The 1642-nt window shown below is 40.7% G+C and overlaps 1 protein-coding gene across 1 annotated transcript in view; it reads right to left on the minus strand.

Moving 5' to 3' along the window:
* cc2d1a (coiled-coil and C2 domain containing 1A) overlaps window positions 1–1642 on the minus strand; it is a gene marked incomplete at its 5' end in the record, with an annotated part of 28383 nt that overhangs the window by 17495 nt on the left and 9246 nt on the right. The window contains 2 exons of the mRNA XM_080522924.1: window positions 864–922; window positions 1507–1629. Of these exons, the coding sequence (XP_080379050.1) occupies window positions 864–922; window positions 1507–1629 (182 nt within the window). The remainder of the gene's footprint in view (window positions 1–863; window positions 923–1506; window positions 1630–1642) is intronic.

Raw genomic sequence — 1642 nt, forward strand, 5'->3', positions numbered from 1 at the left:
AAACGACACCACGACACGGGTGTAGGGTGTTGGAGATCCTGTGGACTGAATGAAGCCAATCACTACCATGTATTCTGGGAATGCCCAATTCTAGTCCCATTTTGGCAGGAGATACACAATAATCTGGAAGCTATTTTTGAAATTAACATCCCCTTCAAATGTGACACCTTATACCTGGGAAACATCTCATTCGAAAATTGGGACAATAACGACAGAAAATTGATATTGATACTTCTGGTAGCAAGTAAAAAGGCTATCACAAGAAAATGGTTAAAGCCAGACGTACCTACAGTGGATGAATGGATAGATATAATTCATGATATATATGTAATGGAAAAGATGTCATACTCCCTTAGAATTCAGGTAGAAAAATTCTATCGGATCTGGACGAAATGGACTGGATATGTTAAACCTGTAAGGTCAGATTTCTGTTGAATTGTTAAAAGAACATGAGAGGGTGATGTAATTGTGTTTATTTTCTTGAAGTTCACTTCACTCGCTATTGTTTTTCTTTTTTCTTTGTTTGTTTTTGTTTTGTTTTGTCTTTACTTAATATAAAAAAGAAAAAAAGACTTTGGTCATAGGAACTGAGTTGATTGTGATATGTTGAATGTAATGACGATTGTTGTAACCAATGATCATTGACAATAAAAAGAACATTTCAAAAAAACAAACAAACACACACACGTGTTAAAAACACACAAACACACACACACACACATGCACACACACACACACACGTGTTAAAAACACACGTGTTAAAAACACACACACACACACACATGCACACACACACACACACGTGTTAAAAACACACACACACACACACACACACACACACACACAGTGAGAGATGCACTCACTTGGTGGTCTCAGCCACGTTGCCCATATGAGTGAACTGCTGTGAGTAGCCCAGACACTTCTGTGTAGAGAAACAGATGGAGAGTGTGCATGTGTGTGTGTGTGTGTGCGTGTGTGTGTGTGTGCGTGTGTGTGTGTTTTTAACATGTGTGTGTGTGTGTGGCCGTGTGTGTGTGGCCGTGTGTGTGTGTGTGTGTGTGTGTGTGTGTTTTTAACACGTGTGTGTGTGTGCATGTGTGTGTGTGTGTGTGTGAGAGATCCAGAGAGACAGAAAAGGAAGAGACAAAATGTCAGACAACATCTTCTACAGACACTGTTCTAATGTCAGACAACAAGGTGTAATAGGATAATAAGTGTGTATTTGTTGTGTAACAAGGTATAACAAGCATGTAACAGTTATGTAATACGGTGTAATAGGTGTAATAAGCGTGTATTTGTTGCGTAACAAGGTGTAATAAGCAACACGTAACAAGGTGTAATAAGCGTGTAATAGGGTGTAATAAGTGTGTAATAAGCGTGTAATAAGCGTGTAATAAGTGTGTAATAAGTGTGTAATAAGCGTGTAATAAGCGTGTAATAGGGTGTAATAAGCGTGTAATAGGGTGTAATAAGCATGTAATAAGCGTGTAATAAGCGTGTAATGACCTCGTGCTGCTGGCGCAGGAGGTCCATGAGGTGGGTGTACTGCTCTGAGGAGCGGGGGGAGAGGGGGGAGGAGCGGGACCGGCCCAGGGAGTAATCCTCCTCACTGACTGGAGCACTGGGCACCTAGAGAGAGAGA

This window comes from Nansenia antarctica (assembly GCF_963989245.1).
Source record: "Nansenia antarctica genome assembly, chromosome: 2".
NCBI classification, from domain to species: Eukaryota; Metazoa; Chordata; class Actinopteri; order Argentiniformes; family Microstomatidae; genus Nansenia; species Nansenia antarctica.